This window comes from Sebastes umbrosus, chromosome 3 (assembly GCF_015220745.1).
Source record: "Sebastes umbrosus isolate fSebUmb1 chromosome 3, fSebUmb1.pri, whole genome shotgun sequence".
Taxonomy (NCBI): Eukaryota; Metazoa; Chordata; class Actinopteri; order Perciformes; family Sebastidae; genus Sebastes; species Sebastes umbrosus.
This window is the reverse complement of record NC_051271.1, coordinates 15,473,905-15,500,074: the sequence shown is the minus strand read 5'-3', so window position 1 is coordinate 15,500,074 and position 26,170 is coordinate 15,473,905. Positions and strand designations below refer to the sequence as shown.

The window sequence follows — 26,170 nt, the reverse complement described above, 5'->3', positions numbered from 1 at the left end:
ATAACAATCTTCAAAGTCAAAGGTCACTTTTTTGGCCAGAATTCATCCATCTCTCTCCAGTCCAGAAAAAAATGCAAAACGTCATGAATCCATTCCACAAAAATATTAACATTATAATTAAATTAAAAGGCATCACCTGTCCAGAGTTCACAGCCGAGTGCTGTGCTGAGCAAGTGAAGATCACCATGGTGACAAACTTGACCAAGTCTTTCACGGTGGTAAAGCTCTGAGGAATTCCTGAGAATCAGAGGGAATAAACTGCATTACTTAAAGACATCTAGAAATTAAAGCTTGACTTAGGTTTGCATTATGATGACATTTATAATGGTACATAAAAGTCCACATGTATCATCATTAAGATTGAGCTTTTCTTTAAAACTCACCTGTTTCTGCTTGGGAAAGGAATCCATGTTCAAAAATGTCCGAAATCCAGTTCTGCACTAATGTGTCGTTCTGGACCATAGTGTCAGTCCTGTAGTGGAAGCTGAGCATTCCCTGCACAAACCTTTGAGAAATGGGAACCAGTTCTGTAAAACACATTCCTAGTTGAATTATACAATTGTTTTCTTCACACTGTAGTAGTGAGACACTGTTTTGTTAGACAATTGAATGGCCATCTCTTTAGAATGATCAGTTCTGTTCTTTTGAGGAATTTGGGGCAATATTCGGCACAGTGGATCATACAACTTTAATATTACAGTCGATACCTTTAGATGGACAGAAAACCCTACACATTTCTTGCAGTTTTTCAGAAAGACTGATTAAAGAAATAATTTATGAGAAAAACAAATGAGTTAGATAAGAGAACAAAAGCTTGCTAATAGAGAGGGCAGGATTGGGGCTCTCTTATTTTCCTATTTCAGGACGCTGTGTTGTGAATGGTCTCTTATTTAAACAGTAAATTGTCTTAAACAACATGTATTGTATCCCCAACATTTTGTTTACAGTATACTGCTTAATACAGCCTCAGTCAACTAAGTCATGTTAAAGCAGTCAGATACAATACAACACAATTCACTTCTGATCAGTAGTGGCAAAATCAGACTAGGCTCTCATTGCAGAGTAGGATAGCCAGGCAGGTAAATGGGGAAGACTTAACTAGAATAAAATTGCCTCTCTAATTATTTGTATTCTTGGGTTGCTTTCCTGTGAGGACTGCTGCTCCCTGCTGGAGCACCTCATTAACACAGATGTGCAGCCTTTTGTGGTGGCCAGCTGATCTGTCCTGTCCTCATTACCATCATTAGTTTTATGTGATTCAGTTGTTTGCTTGGTTTCTAGCACTAGTTGTGTTTAACAACTTTTTCAACTGCAAATGGAAAAGGAAAGCAAATCCTGTGCTGAAATCTGAGACACACTGTGTAAAGCACAGCAAACTACCTATACTACCTGTAGATGATATCCCAAAGTTTGGCTTGCTTCAAAGTTAAAATATATGCCTATACCAGCATCACTAAATTTCACAAATGAACACATTTTATCTCTTTGTTTAAGCAATACACAAAAAGAAATGTAAAAATGACAATTTGTAGTTTTACGAGGGGGGTTACATGCTGCAACTATTTCTTGGTAAACAGTGACCGTGATGAAATAAATCCTTTATGAGAAAACCAACTGTGTTCAAATATCAGGACACCTGTACTACCTGTGGATGATATCCCAGAGCTTGAGTCCATCATCCCTGTAGTAGAAGTTTGGCACATCCTTCAGCCCTCGCTCAGCAATGTCCTCTGGTATGCAGAGGGAGCTGTAGGTCAGTGACGCCAGTGATCCTTCCAGGTGTCTCTTCATAGCATCTCCACCAGAAGCTGCATGCTAAGGAACAGTCAAATATGTAAGGAATATAGTTAGAGACAGATACTGTACATGATTTTGAAAAACTGTGTGTTGGTGTTTTTGTACATCTTTGAAAAATCCAGTCCCCGATATTAGAAGCTCTCGAGCTTTGTAGTTGATATGCAGCGTGTAGCGAGTGTGATGTACGAGGAGCTGAGGGAAAGAGGGAACTCTGTTAGTGACACTATTACATGTTAACAAAGTCAGAAAGCTTGACGCTTCTATACCATTCAGCAGTGTGATATACTTGAAAATATATACACATTAAAACATTATGATTCATCAACTTTGGAAGATACAAAAATCAGCAAGTTGAAAACACTACAACTACAGTAAGTTCAGTATTCTCCCTTTCAGTTACCTTGTGCAGTGGATGCCCCTCCGGCACGTTGCGCAGCAGTGACACTGTAAAGACTTCAGCCAGCAGATGAGTGCGCAGCAGGTGAACATTGAGTTCATGCTCGTGGAAATCTGCTCCTCTCACAAAAATCTTGGCCATCAACCAGTCGTACTCAGAATCGGTAGGATAGAAGATGGGGTTGTCATCTGCTGGAGTCTGTTTCAGCTGCAGGAGAAGGAAGGAGGATGTGGTTCATTCAATCCATTCAATTCATTACCAGTACTGGTCAATTATGTTGTTTTATGTTTGACTATTTACTATAGCTTTCATCTGCTTTTTAGTTTGATACTCTGAAGTGGAAATTCATATATTCATTGAATCCCAGGTGAGAACAGAGGGTCACCTTGAGAACAGAAGCTTTACTTCCCTCAGTCTTACAAACATCAATAGTTGTGTGTCATGTAAATTAAGTTGACTTGACCTATAAACTTAAACCGTTAAACTTGGATATGGCTATGGGAGGAACCTTTTTACATGACTCGGGCAGCAAGAAATGAACTGCCTTTCCTAGCAGAGAGGATTCATAGCTGCCATAGATACTATTCATGGTAGCTGCTGCTTGCAAATACACTTTCAGTAAGTTGGTTGCTTCCTGTCGCTGGGGAACCTACATCTTACGATTTGAATGATAGTTGTCTAAATCAATACTCAAACTTAAAACGTCACTATTAGCTATATTTGAGTGCTAATCTCACCTGAATAGCAATCGGCATCAGCTTATCGTCAGGTGTTTTGTGGAGCAGGAGCAGGGGAGCCATCAAGTACTGCATCTTCCCATGGATGGTGTTTGGTGTCAGTCCATCCAAACTCTTGTAGTCACACAGGAATATGTTGCCTTTCTGTGAGGATGAGAAATGATTTGACGCACATGCATTAAGTTTGCATATTACATAATGTATACTAAGTGAACATGTAAGTGCAACATGCAATTGTAAATTAACATGTCATGGGGCAAAACATGACTCTAAAATCAATCAAGGTCAAGGCAATCACCTTCATTTCATCTGTCAAGCTGAGGGAGACCTTCGTGTCATTGACAGGAAAGTTCTTGGGCAGAGCTGAACAACGTCGGATCAACATGGGATTGACACCATTTAGATACTGGTAGCCAAAAAAAGCGTCCTCCTTCCAATGTTTCTGGACGTAGTCTGGAGAAAGAACAGAGTTGAACTTCATTGAGTTTCAAACTTTGTGCTACTCTGGAAAATGAGAAACAAGAACAGGATTATTAAGGGACATATCAGGGGTATAGATGAGTGTTGTGTTGTGTATGTTGTGTTGAGTAATGCAGTGAGGCAAGGCAAGTTTATTTATATAGCACATTTTAGCAACAAGGCAATTCAAAGCGCATAATTACATAAAACATTAAAAGCATCGAGAAAACTCATTATAAAAGATCAAATTAGTGACCTAAACAATTCGCTAAGCAGCAAACTGTGGGTTCCTCCATCTACATCAAGTGACCTAAACAGTTGCTTAAACAGCAAACTGTGGGTTCCTCACTCTACATCGGTGACCATCATGTCATTCCTTTCATCAACAGATCATCCATGCTTTTATCTCCCCTAGATTTGACTATTGCAACACACTTTATTCTGGTCAGGGTTATTATCGTAAACTAAAACTGAAACTTAAACAAAAATAAGCACTGGAAAATTTTGTAGTAAACTGAAAATAAATGTAATCCTTTAAAGGGACTGTTTGTAACTTCTTACACGTATAAATCAATCCGGGTTGGTGTCCCATGAGCGCTCGCTCGCGTGTGGCTACGCTGTTCAGACTCAGACTCCAACACAAACTACACGGAAGCACCAAAACCGCAAAGTTATATCTAGTGAAGCCCGTCTTGCATAACAGTTTTGGCCGCTGTCGGAGGACGCGGGGGAGACCGTAGCTTTGGTCTCCAGGGCCGGAGTCTCTGCTGTACTCTGCTCCTCTGCCTGCTTGCCTTCACTCAGCTCGCTCCCCCTCACGTGCATGCGCGCACACTACACACTGCAGAAGAGTTTGTTTCGCTGTGAGAATATCTAGTGAATGTACAGTGGAGACCAACAGAGGTTTCCCGTGTCTTGTGAAGGGACGGGGCTCCGCAACGAGTTACGTTATTGTCTCCGACCATGTGCCGGTGTCTCCCCTGTTTCCTCCGGCCGTGGTCGGGAGGCTGAAGCAGGAAAAGTCAACACTAGGATCAGCAGTGATTCATGGAGAGACCTTCGTCTGGTCAGCTAACATTACTGCCAAGCAGGTGAAATATAGAGTGATATTGTGGTTTGAGCTAAAGTGTGTCGCCTCACTGTTTTGACGGATGCTCGCTCACATTCAGGTAGCGCGTGCACATGAGCGAGCGCGAGCAACAGGACGCTGACTTTCGTTGACTTAATGGCCACAGGTGTCGCTGTTACAACCAATTTCTGATTCTTACAAACTGTCCCTTTAAGAAAAACTGTGACTAAACTTAAACGATATTGCCTGGTTAAAAAATGAATACAAATAAAATAAAAATATATGATTTTAAGATTGTAAGATTTTTAACTATAATATATCACCACCAAAAAAAGGAGACAGCATTCATTTCCGTCAACTCCCGTGACGTTGAACCACTGAAATTAACGGACTTGACATTCCAGGAGATGACGCTATGCTGCAATTACATCACAATTAATCCTAGTCTAGTTTTGTAAAATTAAATAACAGGAACGTGATGCCATTTAACCAAGCTATTCAGCTCAGGTCCAATCTTAACCAACTGGGGTCAAGATGAAATTGCAGATGACAAGTTTTCTACTGAGTGTGGTAGTGAAAGAGTACTCAATTTGATTCCCAAATGAAAATATTTAAACATTGTGGCCATTCCTTCACAGTTCTCCAACCATGAATGTATATGTAGCTACATACTTCGGAGACATTATTGGCCCGAACAAAAACAAACTAAAACTACTGTAAAATGAAAACTAAATAAATAAAACTAAAATTAAACCTTTTCTGAAAAACTGAAACTAAACTAAAACTATCTGAAAACTAACTTATTAAAACTAAATTGAACTTAGTTTTAAAATGTGTTATATACATAAAAGTGTGTATTATTATTATTATTATTATTATTATTTGTATGCATACAGTGTAAAGTATTCTATTAAATTATCATAGTACCTGATATTTCAGTCCGTTTGTACCAGAACACCCCATCGATAGCTTCAAGATCAGCCCAGGTCTCCTTGGAATTAGAGAATCCCTTCACGCGTAGCTCAAGCAGACTAGAAAGTAAAAGCAGAGAGTAATTTTACATTTCATGATGCCTTAAATCGCTTTTATAGGCAGGTACATAGTTACATAGAAAGATATCTGACAGAATTTGAGGACCTCACCCAGTGAGTGCCGTGTAGTGAAACTGGAGGTTATGCCAGTTGGAGAATTTGGCTGCATGAGGCAACTCCTCAAAGCTTTTAGCCTTCAGGTGGTGGGGTATTTTCTCTTTAGGCACATGCCAGCTGGTAAAATAGAGAAGATTAGAGTGGTGAGGAACTTTGGACAGTCTAGATCCCTGTGTATCTGTAGTTTTAATTTAGAGAATTTCAAGCATACATAAGCAATATTGCAATTTTGTAAATGTAAATGTAAATCAGCTTTTATTGTCACACATTGTATTGTACACAGCACAGCACACCGTGAAATGTAGTCTCTGCATTTAATCCATCCTAGTATATTAGCTTGGGGGGTCTGTGCCTTGCTCAAGGGTACCTCGGCATTGCCCAGGAGGCGAACTAGCACCTCTCCAAACACCAGTCCACAGTCCGTACTTGATCCTATGCCAGGACTTGAACCGTCTCCGGTTCTCAAGCCAAGTCCCTACGGACTGAGCTACTGCCGCCCCCACAACATATGTTATAGTATACATTTTAAAATATATTTTAATAAACCCTGGCAGGTGTAACAATGTCATATGGTGGTTAATTTAAAATTATATATCATGAATATATTCAACCAAAGAGGTTTGGATACATGTTAGTTTTGGGGTGCATAAAGTTTAAGTGTGTATAAGCTCTGAGCTCTCACCTATAGTCGATCTTCGGCGGAAAGATCCACTCCACAATCTCATTCAACATCTTACGTTGAACTGTACATGTTACTTGAAGAAAAAAACAAAACAAGGTTTAAAATTGTTGATATATACAGTGTATTAGCATGAATTTACTCCAGTATCTTTATTGTCTAACTTGCAGAACTTGTCTTTCTTTTATGTGTTCTGAAGTCAGTGAACAACAAACAGGCTGTCAGACAAGCTAATTACCACAAACCTCTTTCCTCTGTGAAGGAGGCCAGCTCACAGTCATCGATCCATTGTAAGATGGGAATCTTGTAGGTGTCTCCCTCAGGGGAATTCACTACCACCGTGGTTGGAAACCATTTAGAGTCTTCTGGGAACTGTGGGAGATGCTGTTTGTTTAGCTGTATCTGGAACAGCTTTCCAATGGAGGCAGGGCAGGACACGGTAAAATGAGACACCTGGAGTAACGACAGAAATGTTTTTAAAACATTTTTACAAGAGATAAAGTGTATATGATAACCAAGAGCTGTAACTTCTCAATAATTAGCATACAACACTGAATGTGGAAGGGTGGACAAAATAAAAATTGTGCAATATGTGCACTATGTCCACTACATACATTTTTTACAGCCCATTATGGGGATTTTTGTTACTTTGGTGACATTTGTGAACATAGGTTGAAGATCTGCAGAGCAGCACTTATCCCTTTGCTGCCCATATGAGTCTGAGTTGGCGAGGGTTTACATCAGATTCTCTAATTTGATATATTTAGGTTAAGTTGAGGAAACGTGTCATACATTTAAACATAGAGATGGATATTTCAGACTTACTGCCCCTCTGGTGAAGGATGAACCTCCTTTGAGTTTCGTGTGTTCGCTCTCCCCGTCTCTGCCCACCAGCTTGATGAAGACATTGTCTGAAGTGCCGGCATCGTCGAGAAAGGAAGTTGATATGGTCACTGCATAATCCACCATTTTCACTCTGGAAGGTAGAAGAATCCTGGTGGGGAGAGAATAATAATAACCATTCTCAGCAGTTATTAGGATAAGTGTCACTAGATGAGCCTGAGTGCAAAAAAAACTTTAAAATACTGGTATCACAAAGAAAATGGCATTGGAAAAGATATTATAACAACTAATATTACATTTGTCATTTAAATTTCATAAAGCATCTCTCTTACCTGTTAATAAGACCAAGAAGTTCCTTTGATGAACTGCTCTTTTGTTAAAATAAATCACCGTGGATTTCTCTTTTTATACATATTGTGTGGGAGTGTCAAGCCAGTGAAAATAGGCGGCTCTGGTGATGGTGTGCTGGACCTTTACCAAATGATAGTAATGTGACGCAAATAGTGATGCCTTAAGGCTGCTTTAGATCATTTGATAAAGACAAACCAGCTTTTCCACTGTTAAATGTGAGACATCCATCCATTATCTGTATCCGCTTATCCTATTCAGGGTCGCAGGGGGCTGGAGCCGATCCCAGCTGACACAATATTCAATCAATATTGTGTTTGCTGTGGCGTGGGTAATGGTTGCCTTAATTTAGTTTTCTTAGATGTGTAAGTTGTTTTGATTTTTAGCAATATGTCAATTGCCACTCTTATAATGTCCTTGTATAAAGGGAATATATGCCTTTTCACTGTATAAATGCTCTGACACAATTGTATGTTCATGCAAAGCTAATATATATATATATTTTTTTTAAATGTGTTGGTTGTGACTTTCAGCTGACAACAATAACCAGACTAAGGAATTCTCTCATGAAAAACAAAACAAATATACCATGTAAAAGAGGAAACTTTTACATGTCTCTCAGACTGCAGGATGTGGTGGGGCAGCCTGGGTGGATATGATGAGCCTAACTGACTGTTGCACGATCTGGCAGCACATAACTGATCATCCACCCTGAATCTGCTCACTGTAATTAACTTACCTGTAACTGGCGATACTGAATATCTCAGTTATGTGAACAGAACGTTTATTGTTTTTCCACGGTTGTACAAACAAGTTCCTGAGAAACATTTAACAATAATTGGGATAATTGTTGACTACTTGCCACAGAAATGGTAAGGATAATCCACTACGCTGCAAATGTCAACAGCAACAGTTTTGGGCTTGCCGGCTTTGGTCCTTTTGGTGGGCCGGGTCAACGACAGCTCACAGAGGTTGAGCCACAGACGACCAGCAGCAGCGACCAGAACTTGGTCCTTTTTCAGTTTCCATGTGCTGCCAAATGGGTTCATCAAGGGTCCAGTGTTTAAGATTTAGGGGGATCTATTAGCAGAAATTGATTAGAATATTCATTACTATGTTTTTTTTAGTGTATAATCACCTGAAACTAAGAATCATTGTGTTTTCGTTAGCTTAGAATGAGTCCTTCATATCTACATAGGGAGCGGGTCCTCTTCACGGAGTCTACTATGTTGCTCTGCCATGTTTCTGCCCAGAATGGACAAACCAAACACTGGGTCTAGAGAGAGCCTTTCACGTTTCTACGTTACCTGAAGGCCACCGTAGTTCTCCGGCACGCTTGCAAAAGTGAGGGGTGAGCAGAGGGGTATTCAGTTGGTTGCAATCTGCAACCACACTTCTGGATGCCACTAAATCCTACACACTGTATTTTTAACCCATTACAACATCACAGATCGTTAAACAAAAACAATCTACATGCACCAGCTCAAACATAACGTTCATGCTATTAAAACGGAAGTTGTGTGTTAATATACCTGCATATTGATCATGGATGTATTAGGAGAACTGGATACAGCGTTGGAGGTGGGCTCCTGTTCATTCCTATGAGAGTTGCTCAGTGGCGCATGAAGCCAAAATGGCTCAATTGGCGAGTGAAAAAGTACCCGGATCATCCGGCGATTTTCCGCATCCATTGGGCCCATAGAGCGGGCGCAGTAGCGTTTCCTTTAACTCTGGCTCCCAGCGCTCAGTCTGGGTCTCATTCACATGAGATTCTAGATTCAGCTATTAGTGCATTTTACAACTTTTAGGACCTACTGATTTAAATAAGGGCTATTAGAGTGTTCGTGGTGGGAAGTTGATTTACCTAAAAAAAATTACAGATACAGATGTCTCTTTCCTAATGTAAGTCTATGGGAAAAAGTCTTTTTGGGCCCAATGGCATCACGTGATGGACACAGAAGTTGTAATACCACCGTTTGCCCACCTGAAAATTTGCCTCAAAGCCTGGCGCTCTTCCTGTGGGCTTGGTATTGATGTCCTATCTTTTCCACACGTTTCCATGGACTTCAAAAGTCCCTCCCTCTCATTTACTAACAGTGGATGATGCCAAGCTGTCACTCCCATCGAGACTGGCCAATAGGGACGTGCCCTACATCTTTCTGCGTAGGTCCCGCCCACGAGATTCAGCTTTTGGATTTGCAAACAAAAGTGTTTGATTCACATTACAGTGGCAGTGGACAGTATATTTTTGGCACCATTGGGCAAAAATTCCATAATAACCTTTCAGCATATTGTAATTCAAGTGCTCTGATAGATAACTAGACATCTACACCTCCTCATGGCTCTGTTTTCAGGCTTTAAAAAAACAATTATTGTATCACCCCAAGCAGCTACTGCTCGTCAGGCTTTAGAACATCTAGCCCATGACGAAAGACTTTGACCAATCACAGGTCATTTCAGTGAGAGAGCGTTCCTATTGGCTGTGCTCCACTCATCTGACCGGTACTTGGCATTCGCAGAGATTTCAACACGGCTGCTGTGTCACAAACTTTCTCATTTTACAGCTAAACCGTGCACTACAAGATGATTCTGAAAACATTTGAGACGAGAGATGGGCATTAACGTTACATTATATTGATTCATATTTGATCAGCGCTGCCTAGTTTGACCGTTTGGTCAGAGTGATTGACAGCCGGCTCTCATAGTCAGCAGATGGACAGCAGACCTCAGATCAGCTCTGACTGCTTGTTTTCCTCCGGTATGTGAAATCTTGCAGATGCCGTTAGGAGCACCGGAGGACACAGAGGCACAGGACATTTTTCAGGTCACCTGTTTCATGTACTACTGTCAGAATATAGTGACCGTTTTATAAAAATAACTTTTTTTAATCATATTTGCTCCAATCTCGCTTACTTCAGTATTTATACATTATTAATCACACATTTATTATTTATAATATAAAACATTTTTTGATTGCAGTGTGGAAAGCTTTGCTCTCAAACATATTCTGATTGGTTGCATAGTAAAGAAACAAGAGTCACTCCATATACTTTAGCTCACTTACTAAACCTGCTAAAGCCTCTGAAAGACAGCAAAGTCGGCCGAGAGCGCCGGCGCCCTCAGCGAGTGGGAGAGATATTCCAATGTAAGGGATGGGGGACATAATCCACAGTCCTAATAATGAGTAATGGGCAAAGCAAACTAGATCCAAATTAAACTTCATATTTTCTGGATTTCTTACAATTAGTTTTGTGTGTTATTGTATGTGTGTGTCTGTGGCCTGTGATGCGAGTGACATTTCAACAAAGTGCACTCCTGTCTGAAAGTTTTCTCATGAAAAGGTGGCATGCAGATAGATGTGGCCATGGATCAATGCCACCACCCTCTCGTGGAAGATTTATTACTGAAATATGTCATAGACTTTAATTATAATGAAGCTTTTATAACTGGAAAAAAAAACGGGGCGTATACAGTAACATTTACTGCAAGCAAGAACTTTACAACACTCTGAAATAAATCCTGTCTCTGTGAAGCTTATAATGATCAGTTTCTGTTGATGTGTCAGAGAGGCATTCATTAAACTCTATGGACATTTGTAAAATGTGTGTAAAATTGAGAAATGTTTGAAACAACATGTCATATTGTAAGCAAAACATATATAATACTTAATATACATATATACAATAATACATATATAATAAGCTTCAAAATGTAACAATTTATGGCAGAGATTTTTTTATTAGATTGCATCACATACTGTATATTATAGAGGTGTTCATGTGATTGTGTCTTAATTAGTGAAGTTTTAACAGGCCGGTTTTACCATTCACAACAAATCCCATATGCATTATTGGGAATTCTCTATTTGCTCACAGTTTTACGTGTTCATGTGGCGCACAAGTTCTGAAAAATTGGAAGCAGGAAGCATTCCTGTTTATGGACATCCATTCACTCAATCATCCAGCTTTTGGCTGAATGAGAAAGACTACAGCATTCACTTGGGCACACTTCAGATAAGGTCTGACAAGATTGTTTGTGAGCTTTCTGAACACGATGCATTCAGGTGTGAAAGGAAAACCGTGAAAGGAGGTTTGCGCTCTCCGAGTGCCATTGTAGTTATTTTGATGTTTTGTAGTGATAAATAATCCAGTGTCTCTTAAACTTTCTGTAATGTTGATATTCAGTTTAATCATTGCACGTTAAATGCAAAAACACTTTATAATAACCCTCATTAATAAATGGTAAATTGATAGTTAATTAAACTTTAGTTAATAGTTATTTTACTGTTATCAAACGATAAAATACTGATATTTACTAATTATTAGTAATACTATAATTTGTGTTATTTTAACAGTTTATTGTTTTACACATTATAACATTTTATATACTCTATTAAGTATTTGTTACAGCTTACCAAATGATTTGTAAACATAAACATTAGATATTTATAACTCTTTGTTAATGGTTACTAATTGATTTGTAAAGTGTCTATTAACATTATTTGGATGGATATTATAAAGTTGCAACTAATGATTATAATACCCTGTTAAATGTTAAATCAAGTGAATATCTTACAAAGTTGCAGCCTTTTTAGTACAAAATTCTGTGTCCCTGGTACTGTCCATCCACATCTCACATTGTCAGATGTGACATCCCATAAACCTTCATTTGCTGTGGCCACAGTCTTCACTTTTACACTTGTAGCACTTCACACTCTATATAAACTTTACCAGGCTTTCACTGAGAAAATCAGTTGCGTGAAAAAAAATTCACCAACAGTTCATGGGATGCTGCCTTAGCTCACCTGATAGAGCGGCACTCCCTGTACAAAGGTCGAGTCTTTACTGCAGCAGCCCAGGGTCGAACCCAGCCTGTGGCCTTTTGCTGCATGTCAATCCCTCTCTCCCCATTTCATAACTGTCTCTCTTTCACCATCAGTAAAGGCATTAAAAAGCCTAAAAAATAGTCATAAAAAAAAGAAAGGTTCAATTGACTTATCTGTAACTTGTAATACTGCACATCTCAGGAATGTGAGCATCAGTACATTTGTTACTTTTGCTTTGTAAAAGACACAATCAAGCTTGTTCACACAAGTTCCTGAGAAACACTGAGCTATAATGTCTGAATGTTTTTAAAGGAAGAGAGGGGGTGCAGATAGATGTGGCCATGGCTCAATGCCTCCACCCACACGTGGAAGATTTACAACTGAAATATGTCATAGACTATAATTATGATTAACGTTTTATAACTGGAAAGCCGACAGAGCACAGTCAAGCAGAGAAATGCCTATTTGAAAAGTAAACATACTCAGCCTAATTCTAGTCTGAAAGTAAGTTACCCCATGAAAGTCATAATGCACTGTTGTGTTTATTGATTTATTGTAACACATTGGTTAGCCATGCTGTTTTCATTTCTAATCTGGTCTATGAAAGACCTTGAGTCTAATTATTGTTTTTTATGTTTTGTAGTGATAAATAATCCAGTGTCTCTTAAACTTTCTGTAATGTTGATATTCAGTTTAATGATTGAACGTTAAATGCAAAAACACTTTATAATAACCATCATTAATAAATGGTGAATTGACAGTTAATTAAACTTTAGTTAATAATTATTTTACTGTTATCAAACAATAAAATGATACTGATATTCACTAATTATTAGTAATACTACAATATGTGTTATTTCAACAGTTTATTGTTTTACACATTATAACATTTTGTATACTCTATTAAGTATTTGTTACAGCTTACTAAATTATTTGTTAACATAAACATTAGATATTTATAACACTTTAATGGTTAATAATTGATTTGTAAAGCGTCTATAAACATTATTTGGATGGCTATTATAAAGTTGCAACTAATGATTACAATACTGGGTAATACATACTTTGTAAAGCATATAAACATAATTTAGGTAGATAGTTAATACTTTGTTAATGGTTAATGATTGGTGTCTGGCCCATTTATCTATGTAATGCTTAGAGACGTTTTACAAACTATTTCTTAAAAGTTTACAAATAATTTGGTAATCATTAACAAATACTTAATATAGTATATAAAATGCTATAATGTGTGCTACAATAATCGGTCAATAAATAGTTTAGGAATATAATCAGAATGTAATTGTTATCGTCTCCTATCAGCTATAAACAAATGATCTCATATTACACAAACTAATGATAAAATAACGTAAATTATAACATTACTAATAATTAGTAAACATTATTACCTCCTTCAAAGGCCCTGAAGTATTGTTTTCACCGGCGTTGGTTTGTTTGGTTTGTTTGTTTGTCTGTCTGCGATAGATTTGAATGACATTTTTTGGAGGGGTGGGGTGTCGCACAAATTAACAATAGTTATTTTACCTTTAACAAACAACAAAATGATAATTAACTAGAATGGCACTCGGAGAGTGCAGGCCTCCACCAAGGTGCTTGACTTTAAAAACAGATCACAGCTCACAGCTGGCGGTACCATGAGGTCGATTTTGGTGGTGATCCGGATTCAGGAATTTTTTTAAGAATTCCGATCAGCCTGAGTCTTAAGACCACAGAGTATAACACATGCGCAGTGTAACTGATGACGCGTTGATGACGCATGACCCCGCCTTCATCCTCCTTCTGAGAGCAGAGAGATACGTGTGTGGATGTGTGGTGAGACGCCGAAGTGCGAGAGCTGCTGGCCATCAACGGTGAGAAAGAAAAAAGAGGTAGATGACGGGATGAGAGACAACGTAGTGTAACGTTATACAGACATAACAAGGCTGCTGAATGAGAGAGGCATCCGCCGATACGTTATACGGAAACACACCGTGTCAGTAACAAGCCGACCACCTCACGGTACCGCCAGCTGTGAGCTGTGACCTGTTTTTGAAGTCACGCACCTTGGCGGAGGTCTGCGCTCTCCGAGTGCCATTCTAGTTAATTATCATTTTGTTGTTTGTTAAAAGTAAAATAACTATTAACTAAAGTTTAATTTATGAATGATGATTATTATAAAGTGTTACCTGCAAATCTATTCATGAAGTTGTAATTTTTATATATTTTGTGTCCTACACATGTTTCCATCTGCATATTTCCCCTTAAAACATGTGATTGTGTAGCCATTAGACAATCTTACCAGAAAATGTCCTCCTCTTTTCCTTGAAATTTTAAACCATCTTCCAAAGTCGCAGCCTTTTTAGTACAAAATCCTGTGTCCCTGGTACTGTCCATCCACATCTCACATTGTCAGATGTGACATCCCATAAAATTTGCTGTGGCCACAGTCTTCACTTTTACTCTTGTAGCACTTCACACTCTATATAAACTTTACCAGGCTTTACCAGGTCTGGAGGACTACAGAGAGAGGAGATGAAAGTGGCATCATCAATGTGTGCAAAAACATAAAATGTCACAGAAAGATACATGGTGTATGGTGTAAATATAGTACATACAGCATTTTTACTTTGTAAAATATATTTTAGTTATATGTTCCATGGAGCTGTAATTTATACAAAATCATACAGACAACATACAAATTTACAGTATCTATCACTCAAAACTCATTCAACCTTTTTTGAAAAGATTGAATGAAACCTTTTTCCTGTCTTTCTACAGTACCCATTTATTTATTTATTTATTTATCAGACTACATTGTGCTATCTAATAGGATAATATACAAAACTTACTTACAAAAGGATTACAGAATCTTCTGAAGACTGAAATGTATATTTCCCTCACTCCACCATCCCAGCAGAGATTTACTTCATATAGTAGACCTACTAAAGTTTTTCAGCTGGGCCTGTGGCAGCTGTTGGATAATGTAAGAGCTTGTCCAAATGTAATAAAATGAGTTTATACCTTTTTCATGAAGTTTGCTAATTGCTTGGGACTAGGACTGGGTTTGTTACTTTATAACAGATAGAACAGGCGACAGATGGATCTTTTTGCAGGTTTATTTGGAAAAAGTTAAAAAAGGTAATGTTACGATAGAAAATGTGCAAACATGCTTTAAAGACAGATGCGCTCACAGCTGGCGGTACCGTGAGGTGGTCGACGGTGTGTTTCTGTTTCTGTGTACTGCCGGCAGATGCCTCTCTCATTCAGCAGCCTTGTTATGTTCGTATACACTAGTTGTCCCTCATCATCCCCGTCGCTAAACTTTTACATGTCTCTCAGACTGCAGGATGTGGTGGGGCAGCCTGGGTGGATATGATGAGCCGAACTGACTGTTGCACAATCTGGCAGCACATAATTGATCATCCTACCTGAATCTGTTCAATGTAATTAACTTACCTGTAACCGGTGATACTGAATATCTCAGTTATGTGAACAGAACATTTGTTGTTTTCACACAGTTGATCAAACAAGTTCCTGAGAAACATTTAACAATAATTGGGATAATTGTTGACTACTTAGCACAGAAATGGTAAGGATACTCCTCTACGCTGCAGATGTCAACAGCAACGGTTTTGGGCTTGCCGGCTTTGGTCCTTTTGGTGGGCCGGGTCAACGACGGCTCACAGAGGTCGATTAAGTCCTCGTCCGAGATCCTCGGAGATACTTCTGCTTTCTGGTCATGCAGTGCCAGAGGCTCCCGAGACTACAAGAAAGGAAGTCACAGGAGATCAGATGAAGAGGGAGAAAAGTATAGTGCAGGCTTTCAGAGAATTTCTGAATAGAATTTGAAGAATAGAATTTGGATAAGTAATCATCGTAAATTAACACAAGAGAGACCAAAAAAAATTGCGTCAGGTTCTATTTCTTTAAAACCAGAATACCAGTGATTAGGCCTGAATGCCTTCTATGTTAAACAAACAATGTCCTTTTAAACAGTTTGTCCCATAAGTCAAGAATAGAAGTACATTATGTATTAACATAAAAACAGTATTACAGCTCAGAGAGCACCAGACGACCAGCAGCAGCGACCAGAACATGGTCCTTTTCCAGTTTCCACGTGCGCTGCCAAATGGGTTCAATAAAGGGACTGTTTGTAACTTCTTACACGTATAAATCATCAGTCGGTGTCCCATGCGCGCTCACGTGTGGCTACGCTGTTCAGACAAGACTCCAACACAAACTACACAGAAGCACCAAAACCGCAAAGTTATATCTAGTGAAGCCCATCTTGCAAAACAGTGTTGGCCGCTGTCGGAGGACGAGGTGGAGACCGTAGTCTTGGTCTCCAGGGCCGGAGTCTCTGCTGTACTCTGCTCCTCTGCCTGCTTGCCTTCACTCACACACCGCACTCGTTCTCACTCGCTATCTCGCTACACCTCGCGTGCATGTGCGCGCACTACACACGGCAGAAGAGTTAGTTTAGCTCTGAGAAAATCTAGTGAATGTACAGTGGACGTTTGTGCAGAAATAAATGCTGCAGCTCCTCCAGACCAACAGAGGTTTCCCGTGTCTTGTGAAGTGACCGGGTTCCGCAGCGAGTAACGTTATCGTCTCCGACCAAAACTCTGAGATCCCCTGTTCCCTCCGGCCGCGGTCGGGTCGCTGATACAGGAAAAGCCAACACTAGGATCAGCATTTATTCATGGAGAGACCTTCGTCTGGTCAGCTAACATTACTGCCAAGCAGGTGAAATACAGAGTGATATTGTGGTTTTAGCTGACGTGTGTCGCCTCACTGTTTTGACGGATGCTCGCTCACATTCAGGTAGCGCGTGTACACGGGCGAGCGCAAGCAACAGGACGCTGACTTTCGTTGACTTAACGACCACAGGTGTCGCTGTTACAACCAATTTCTGATTCTTACAAACAGTCCTTTTAACGCTATTTTATTGTATTAGTCTCATGTTGTTTGCAATGAAGGTTTCATCTGTTAACAAACACATCTTGTGTGGTTGATAATAATAATTGTTATAATAATGAAGGTTATCTATATATAACACTTATCAGAACGAGTGCTCATTACAAAGTGCTTTACAAGGTGGACATAAAAATAATAAAGGATAAAATCCAATGCCAGAAACACGCACATTTACACATAGATTTACAAACAAATATATATAAATCCCAACGTGGTCTGAAAACTACAAGTGGCCTACAGATCAGATCTAACAAGAAGGCTGCTGGAAACGGCTGGAAACTGTCTGACTTGACTGCAGCTTTTAGTCACCACCCCCTGCTGCTGCAGCTTTTAGTCACCACCCCCTGCTGCTGCCGCCTGATCTCGTCTACTTTCCAGGCGAGGCGAAGTTCATCTCCGACGAGCCTACTCTTTCTCATTCATAACCTTTCTGTCTCTCTCCCTCTCTACTGGCTCCTACTCTATCAGCTAACCAGTGGCGGCTGGTGGAAATTTTTCTCGGTAGGGCTGTGCCACATCCAATCAATTTCAGCAAACATCCCGGTATGATTTAATGCAAAAAAGTGAAGTAATCAAAAACACATTACTACTTTTCAGTTAAATAATCAACAATTATTTTATTCCAACAGGAGCAGTAAAGAATGCTTAGAAAAACACAACAGTATAACATGTACCCAGTGGTGGAAAATAACTAAGTACATTTACTCAAGTACTGTACTTAAGTACAATTTTGAGGTACTTGTACTTTACTTGAGTATTTCCATGTTCTGATACTTTCTACTTCTACTCCACTACATCTCAGAGGGAAATATTGTACTTTTTACTCCACCACATTGATTTAATAACTTCAGTTACTTTACAGATTCAGATTATTAATACAAAATATAATCAACGAATAAATTATGTATTATTATAGATTAAACTACCCAGCAGTATATAAAGTCATTAAAATGAGCTCCACCTTTACCAGCTGCAACATTAAAGTGATGAACACATTAATGCATCAATAAGTATAATCCAATAATATACAATATTCTGCATAATGAGTACATTTATGTTTGTTACTTTAAAGCTGAAGTAGCTGAGATTGGAGCAAATATGATTTAAAAAAGTTATTTTTATAAAACGGTTGCTATATCGTGACAGTAGTACATGAAACAGGTAACCTGAAAAAAATCATGTCCCTCTGTGTCCTCGGTGCTCCTTACGGCATCTGTAAGATTTCACATACCGGAGGAAAACAAGCAGTAAAAGCTGATCTGAGCTGTCCAGCTGCCGTCTATGAGAGCCAGCTGTCAATCACTCGCGAACTCCGACCAAACGGTCAAAGTAGGCAGCGCTGATCAAATATGAATCAATATGATGTTACATTAATGCCTATTTCTCGCCTCAAATGTTTTCAGAATCATCTTGTAGTGTACTGTTTAGCTGTAAGATGAGAAAGTTTGTTACGCCGCCGCAATTGTGAAATCTGGTGAAGGAACGCCAAGTTCCGGTCACATGACCGGAGCACAGCCAATAGGAACGCTCTCTCAATGAAATGACCTGTGATTGGTCAAAGTCCCCCGTCACGGGCTAGATGTTCTAAAGCCTGATGAGCAGTAGATGCTTGGGGCGATACAATAATTGCCCCTCTCGTATTAATTTGAGGACGCTGATTGGCTAAATTTAATGTCATTCGTTCATAGCTTGAATCAGCTGTTGGCTAAGCTGCTACATAGACCCGCCTGCTGGGGGCGATTTCCCCATCGCCCCAGAGTTGAACTTCAGACATACAGACAGACAGAGGGGAGTCAGACAGGCAGAGGGGAGTCAGACAGGCAGAGGGGAGTCAGGGGACGTGCAGGAAAACCATATATTTTGCACGGATGATTTTGTGTCATATTTTACACATATTACTGTGTGCATTCCATATTTTAAACACACAAATATTGACAATATAATTTATTGTTATTAGTAGTAGTAGTAGAAGTAATGTTTTTTTTGTGTGTGGCTGTCGGGCTGATGATTTTTTTTCAGGTTACTTGTTTCATGTACTCCTGTCACGATATAGCGACCGTTTTATAAACATAACTTTTTTTAATCATATTTGCTCCAATCTCACCTACTACAGCTTTAAGGAATGCTTTTGAAAGATTGCTTACTAGTACACCTCAAGCGCCATAAATAAGAAGCGCGACACTCCCACCTAGTGATTAAAATGCATTTTTACACCACAACAATACAGCATCACATGATTTGACTTCCACAATACATGCTGCCACACTCATTCAAAATATCCCAGTGTACTCAGGGAAGTAAGAACCGTAGCTGAGTTTCATGCAGTAAATAAACTGCATGAAAAAAGCTGCATTAATTTAAATGTACCTACTTTAACTGGACACCTCGCGTGAGAACTCATCATGCCTGTTAAGTTTTGGAAGCATACTACTACTGCTGCTGCTGCTGTTTGGAAATTCAGTAAGTAACTTACCTCAAAAACTTACCTTAAACTTGATTACATTCACCATAAACATACATGTATTTACATGTGAGAAGCTGTGGATCAGTTTAAGGATGACCCACTCTACCCACTGAGCTACAGCTGCCCCTACCTCTGAGTTTTGAAAGGTTTTTACTCTACTGATGACGCCCTGCCATCGAAATTCAAAACAAATGATTGGTTTCAAATTGATTGGCATTTCTTTAAATACACAGACAAACATGACTTAAGTCTTAATGTGAGTTATTAATACTATTATTAATAGTGCTAAAGGCATGTTAACATCAGTAATGTTGGGTTAAATCAGGCTCATATTTTTTAGTTATTGTCAGTTCAGTAAAACAAATGCATGCTTGTTTTTCATCTAGAAGTCAAACTGTTCAATATATATAACGTTATATCTGTAATATATGGTTTAAAACACCTTCCACAGTATTTTAAAAAATGTTTGTTGGTATGTAAAGTATCTTATGTTGAAGCATTATTCACAACCTTTAGTGGACAGTCAAGGTTACCAGGTCAAGGTTACTAGGGAGGAGAAAAAGGATGCCACAGCTGTGTAAAAAGAAGGAGGATGTCATAACCTTTGTTTGTTTAGCACTATGCCTGTCGCAATAATTACTAGATCGACTTATCGTACAATATATGGACATGAACTCAATCATTTTTACATTATTGATTTACAGCACATGACATCAAAAATGTTTATGTTATCGACTTATCGTATGCTATATGGACATGACCTCAATCATTTTCATGTTATTGACTTATCGTACAATATATGGACATGACCTCAATCATTTTTACGTTATTGACTTATGGCCGGATGCATTATGTTTTTGGGTTGTCCGTCCGTCCGGTCCATTCTCTTGAATGCGATATCTCAGGAACGCCTTGAGGGAATGTCTTCAAATTTGGCACAAACATCCACTTGGACTCAAGGATAACATAATTAGATTTTGGTGTTCAGAGGTCAAAGGTCAAGGCCACTGTGACCTCACGTCCGTCCCATTCTCGTGACCACGATATCTCAGGAACGCCTTGAGGGTATTTCTTCACATTTAGCACAAATGTCCACTTGGACTCAAGGATGAACTGATTAGATTTTGGTGGTCAAAGGTCAACGTTATTGTGATCTCAAAAACATGTTTTGGGCCATAACTCAAAAATTCATATGATAATTATGAAGATTTGTACTAAAATGTCTAATAGAATAAAATGATGACATTTTAGTTAATAATAATAATAATACTAATAATACATTTTATTTATATAGCGCTTTTCTGGAAACCCAAAGACACTTCACACAGATAAAATGATCATAAAACAGTTGGCCATAACTCAAGAATTCATATGCTAATTATGACAATTAGGAAGAAATGATGAAGTGATGACATTTTGGACATACATGGATGTAAACTGCAACTTGACTGGTTGGCTGACTCAAACAACCGCAAGGCAGTAATTCTGGTTTAATTATTAAAGCTGTTTCACACCAGACACGGATTTTCGTCCAAAAAATGTGCATGTAAATTTATAAAAACTGATTTTGTGGATTCTTATGAATGCTTGCACACCCCTACAAAACATTTGAGTGGGGAAAAAAATATTCGAATGGAACTCGATTTCAACAGATTTCCGCCTGTGGAAATATATATATATGTTTGACCAATGAAATCCTTTGTTCCAACTGATTGATATCATTCTGCATAATAAGTAGCCATGTGCTTCTGGTTGTTGCACAGAGAGTGTGTATTTTCGGAGCAATGGAATTTCAAAATAACAATGGACTGTCCTCTCCTCAACAATAATCAATAATGTACGACAAACACTACTACCTCAACAACCAAATAAAGGACGATATATGGCTGGAGATCGCCCAGCAGCTGAGATAGGATGAAGATGGTAGCTGATGTGCACTTGCTAACGAGGAACGGAACGGGGCTAGCCACAACAACTAATGTTAGCATTAGCGTCAAGTTTGGGGCCCGACTAGTTTATGTGTAGTTAACGTTGACCCTTTAGACAATCTCTTTCTGGATAGGTCTTTGTTGTGTGGAGTGGACACGGGCACTATTTAGGAGGAAACTCATTTGGCCTCATTTGGCCTCATTGATGAAAATGAAACACGGCAACGCGGTTAATTCACAGTGGAATCAGTGTTCATAGTTGTCATGCAGAAAATTTGCATGTGGATTTTTCTGTATTCCCGCACCACATTTTTGCATCACTCTGGTGAAAAAGGTCTTTTATGCTATTATATTATCATCATATCAGTGGCATTAAATGGTCTTAAAATTATGCTAATATCGTTTATTGCAATTATTTCTGGGACGATATATTGTCCAACAAAATCGTGATAAGCCTATTCAGCACCTGGCTGATAAGGACACAAGGTTGGTCAATATTGCCATACTATAATAATAATAATAATATTTCCTATTGTGACTGATATTGAGTGACATTATGACTTTTTTTTTGTAGTTTTTCTTAGTTGGAGGGTGATGCTATGTTGGCTCAATGTACTGTAATTTCAGTCATGTTAACAAGCAATTAGGATTCATTGTCTTTACCACATGTAGTCTGAAGAAATGCTGTACTATGGAAGTGAGTATTGTAGTAGCTACAGTATATGTGATGAAGCAAACTTGAATTGGGATTTTTGAAGCAGCATTTTATGTGTGATTTTCACTAACTGTTTTAGTTATGTTTTGATTGTGGTTAAAAAGTAACTCATCATTTAATTTTAAGTTAAATATCCTTACATGTAGCACTCTATCAGAGCTGTCATTTTGTTGAGTTAAAAAAAAGGTAATATTTTGTTTTAGATTTTTTTATTAGCCCTTTCACTGTAAGAGCACTGTGCGTTCCCGGCATGTTTTTGGAGCTGCAGTGTCATCAATAAAGCTTTTGTGAACCATCAGTTAAAAAGAGTTAGACCATCATTCAGCAGGAAATGCTACATTAATTGCATCCAAATCATTGCTGATCTTACTCATTTAGTTCCTGGCCATTGCTGGCCTTACTCATTTAGTTCCTGGCCATTGCTGGCCTTATTCATTTAGTTCCTGGTTATTGCTGGTCTTACTCATTTAGTTCCTGGCCATTGCTGGCCTTATTCATTTAGTTCCTGGTTATTGCTGGCCTTATTCATTTAGTTCCTGGTTATTGCTGGCCTTATTCATTTAGTTCCTGGTTATTGCTGGGCTTATTCATTTAGTTCCTGATCATTGCTGACCTGACTCATTGAAATCCTGATCATCATTGACATTACTCATTTAGTTCCTGGTCATTGCTGACATTATTTAGTTCTTGGTTATTGCTGGCGTTAGGTCTACTTCTAATAAACTAAACATACTATGTTCTGTGTTATAAAAGTAATTTATTTAAAAGTAATTGTTTTTCACATGAGAAGAAACAGCAACACAACAACAGCAGAGACACACAGTTCATACAGATACATTACACTGCATATAGTAAATTTAGCAAAACATAGGTCCCTAGTGTTTATACTTCGTTATGACAATAAGTCATAAGGCACAGTTTACTTCTAAAGTGTTACAATCATAATGCAAAATATTATTTTCCCACAGTTATTTATTTTTGATAAGATGCCCCGTATATTCATTGACAAAAAAAGAAGAAGACTTAAGATGTGGATTATGATTCAAAACAGAACATTTTCCCCTCGGTTAAATCAATTAAGCTGTAAAGAAATTACAGACAGAACAGAACATGTAGTTCTTCCCTTTCCCACTTTTGTAAATGTTAAGCTTAATTTGACCAACAGCTGATGAGGTCACACCTTCTGACATTCAAATGGTGATGGCCTTAAGACTACTTCTAATAAACTAAGCATACTATGTTCTGTTTTTTTAAAAGTAATTGTATTTCACATGAGATGAAACAGCAACACAACAACAACAGAGACACACAGTTCATACAGATACATTACACAGCATATAGTAAATTTAGCAAAACATAGGTCCCTAGTGTTTTTACTTCGTTATGACAATAAGTCATAAGGCACAGTTTACTTCTAAAGTGTTACAATCATAATGCAAAATAATATTTTCCCACAGTGATTTATTTTGATAAGATGCCCCGTATATTCATTGACAAGCAAAGAAGAAGACTTAAGATGTGGATTATGATTTAAAACAGAACATTTCCACCACGGTTAAATCAATTAAGCTGTATAAAAATGACAGATAGAACAGAACATGTAGTTCTTCCCTTTCCCACTTTTGTTAATATGTAGCTGGATTTGGCCAACAGCTGAGGAGGTCACACCTTCTGACATTCAAAGGGACACACTATTTTCTACCACATCTGGATCCAGGTATGTGTATGGGACCTCCAGATTCTTGTTTCTGATTTTGATCTGTGCACTTAACACTTGAAGCTCTCCTTGAAAAGCCTTCAACAGCTGGCGGGGAATCTCCTTTTTGAAATGGTCGTTCCCGTACTGACCAAGAAAGACCTGATGACATCAAAGATACATTAGACATAGATGTTTTCCAGTTACATTTTAAATGTTTATCAGACATAAACTAATGGCAATGTAATGTACTGTTGTAGGTAGGGATGTCATGATATCAGAAATTCAGTAGTTGATACCAATACCAGTGAAATTCCATGATTCTCGATACCAATTTGATACCACGGTAAAAAACAAAAATAAAACAATAAATCCCATGTACTTTAACATACACTCCTTTATTTCCGTTTGCATACTGGTTGTGGTTAGGGAGTTAAACGGGTCATAATTCCCTCTCTACTATCTATTTATATTGCTGTGAAAACATCTCCCTCAAACAACTGGATTTATTCAAATTTCTCACTAAAAACTACATTTGAACACATCATGATAAAGTTATGATTTACCTTCGCCCAATAGAGTGGTGCAGGAATGACGTATTTTTGTAGGCCAACATGGAAGTTAGCATCGCACTGGTTCCCTCGACAAAAAGCCAATGGGATTGGAAGTACTGATTTATGAAGTGTGAATATCACCAGAAGTAAAAAGCTAATGTTAGGCTACAAACAAACTACACCACGGTGGCATGAGCGTGCGTATGCACAACAAGGCTGTAAAGGCGGAGTCGGCATGATGACGTTTTACAGTCTCATTTAGCTACTTGTTATCAACCGCCTTTTTAAAGACTTTTCAAAATTCACGAGTGGGATATTTACTGACATATTTTATATTGTGGAACAAAACGTTAAAATCTCTTAAGCTTGTTTTAATCACAGACCTTATTTCAGTCACCTAAACAAAAACGCATTCAAAAAACCCATTGACTTTGAGACGAGGGAACCGCTAAAATGCTAACTGATTTCCGCGTTTTAGGACTCATTCCTGCGGCACTCCATACTCATTTTTACTGAAAAGTAGGGCTGTTCTCGACTACTGTTGACCTACTGTTGCTAAAGGGTGCCTCTGTGAGTCGGTTTCCGATGCTGAAGGGCACTTACCAAACGGTGGTATTTGACAAGTTGGGAGTGAGAACCGGTCGGGTAAGCAGCACAGTCCTGTATGGAGCTAACAGCTAACATTACCTAGCTCTCGTTCTGATGATTTCAACAGAGATTTGTTGCTCGTAATGTAGCATTATCAGGGAAAAAATAGAGTGCGTCCCATAGACGAGTCAATAGTGAGTTTACTGCGTCTCAAACACATTTTCTATCGTCCCCGGGACAATGGGACGCCATGAGTCTCGAGCCCTGACAGTACCTGTGGTACTGTAGAAAAATGAGTACTGTCACATTTTCAGATTATTGGCATCGGTTTGGTACCAAAATATTGGTTCTTGTGATATCCCTAGTTGTAGGAAGTGGATTTCTTCAGTGGGTCAAAGAGGGTATTTGTGTTCTAATGACATATTTACCTACTTTACACAACCTGAACATAAATGTGATTTATGTAATTTAATTTTCATGAAGTCATATGCACTTACCGAGTCAGAGGACCGCTTGCTAAGTAGCCAAAGGACAGCCATTCCGTGAGCTGTCGTGCCCTTGTCAGGCAATGTCTTCAGCATCGTGTCCTCGCTTGTTGTCCCCTTTGTGGTTGGTGGAGGAAGTCGCAGGGTGGTGGGAGCGTTGGGCATCCAGCCACCATAGTCATACTGCAACGAATGAATGATTGACAGATGACTGATTAATACTCTTTGAAGCCACGCCATGTTGTACTGTTGTTCAGTTGGTCTGCTATTTTGGTCCACACTGAAATATTTCAATAACTATTGGATGTATTGCCATGAATTTTGGATTGGAACAAATAAAAACAAATTGTAGGCATTCATGGTCCCCAGAGGATGAATTTGGTGATCCCCTGACTTTTCCTCTAGTGCCACCATGAGGTTAATATTCTTGGTTTCAGAAAAATGTCTCGACAACTTTCAGCTGG

The 26,170-nt window shown here is 38.7% G+C and overlaps 1 protein-coding gene and 1 pseudogene across 1 annotated transcript in view; both read right to left on the bottom strand.

The window, feature by feature from the left end:
* The window catches only part of LOC119485221, a 36,583-nt pseudogene that overhangs the window by 2,623 nt on the left and 7,790 nt on the right, over positions 1–26,170 (bottom strand).
* The window catches only part of LOC119484906 (arachidonate 12-lipoxygenase, 12R-type-like), a 10,450-nt gene continuing 7,403 nt past the window's right edge, over positions 23,124–26,170 (bottom strand). Inside the window, exons 13-14 of the mRNA XM_037764086.1 lie at positions 25,719–25,889; positions 23,124–24,241 (exon numbers count right to left, since the gene is read on the bottom strand). Coding sequence (XP_037620014.1) covers positions 24,062–24,241; positions 25,719–25,889 — 351 coding nt within the window. The 3' untranslated portion in view covers positions 23,124–24,061. The remainder of the gene's footprint in view (positions 24,242–25,718; positions 25,890–26,170) is intronic.